Below are 984 nucleotides of genomic sequence, written 5' to 3' on the forward strand. Positions count from 1 at the left end.
AGCCGAGCCTGTGCAGGCGCGCCATCCCCCTGTGCATGTCCTCCCCGATCCTGCGGCGGCGATGGCGGGCCAGGCGCTGCCCCCGGCGCCCCGCCACCATCCCATCGCATGCCTGCACGCACCTGCTGCCTCCTCTCCGCGTGCAGCCTGTCCAGAAGCAGCGAGACCGCAAGTGGCTCCTGCTGAAGAGGCCGAGGCAGCCGCCTGGGCGCCCTTTCATTGCATGGCTGCCTGGGTCACTGCATGGGGCAGCGACCAGAGGCCGCTCTCGCCGGCGCCCTGCTGCAGCGTTTTCGCACCTTCTCACATCTGTTCACTGTGTGGGAGGTCTCGCGCCGCCCCCGGCCACCCCGCCCTTGCCCTCCTGCAAACCCCGCCCGCCCGATCGCGCCTGGAAACGCTGGGGCTCGGCTATCGGCTGGACTGAAGGCGCAATGGGGTTCTGGCTGGGCACGCTGATTTTCCTGATCTTCGAGGCGCTGGGGTTCGGAGTGGTGCAGTTCAGCGGCAAGCCACACAGCACGAAGCTGTGAGTAGCGCCTGGGGAGCATGGTGGGGCGAAAGAGCGCAGCGAGACGGGCGCTGTGAGCTGTTGCAACCTTGCCCTGCCCGGTCCACCACCGCCACCGCCGCCGCCGCACCCTTCCGCCGCCCCTCAAGCTGTGCTGCTTCCTCGCCCTGTGCTGTACCCCTGGCGCAGGCTGCACCACACCTTGGTAGGCAGCACCGTGATCTGCTGTTGGATGATGTGAGTGGGCAGCTGCAGCAGAGTGCTGTGCCCCGCCTGCCCGCTTGTGCCAGGGCCGTTTGGCCGAGCCCAGCGCCGCGTCTGTCCCTGGCCTCCCACCCACCTATCGCCCGCCTCCCGCTGCGCTCCTCCTGCAGGTGGGGCATCGTCTACCTGTCCCAGATGTATCCGCTGGTGCACCCCATTTTGCAAGGCTAGCCACGCCTGCCGGCACTGGCGCCCTAGATGCGGAGCCG

General features: G+C 68.7%; 1 protein-coding gene across 1 annotated transcript; it reads left to right on the plus strand.

The window, feature by feature from the left end:
• Positions 1–434: 434 nt before the first annotated feature.
• CHLNCDRAFT_135458 (hypothetical protein) lies at positions 435–946 on the plus strand (the record flags this gene model as incomplete). Its single annotated transcript, XM_005842654.1, has 3 exons — positions 435–529; positions 701–748; positions 886–946. 3 exons carry the CDS (start codon positions 435–437, stop codon positions 944–946), a joined length of 204 nt encoding a protein of 67 aa, XP_005842711.1.
• Between the last annotated feature and the right edge of the window lie 38 nt (positions 947–984).

This window comes from Chlorella variabilis (assembly GCF_000147415.1).
Source record: "Chlorella variabilis unplaced genomic scaffold CHLNCscaffold_134, whole genome shotgun sequence".
Classification (NCBI taxonomy): Eukaryota; Viridiplantae; Chlorophyta; class Trebouxiophyceae; order Chlorellales; family Chlorellaceae; genus Chlorella; species Chlorella variabilis.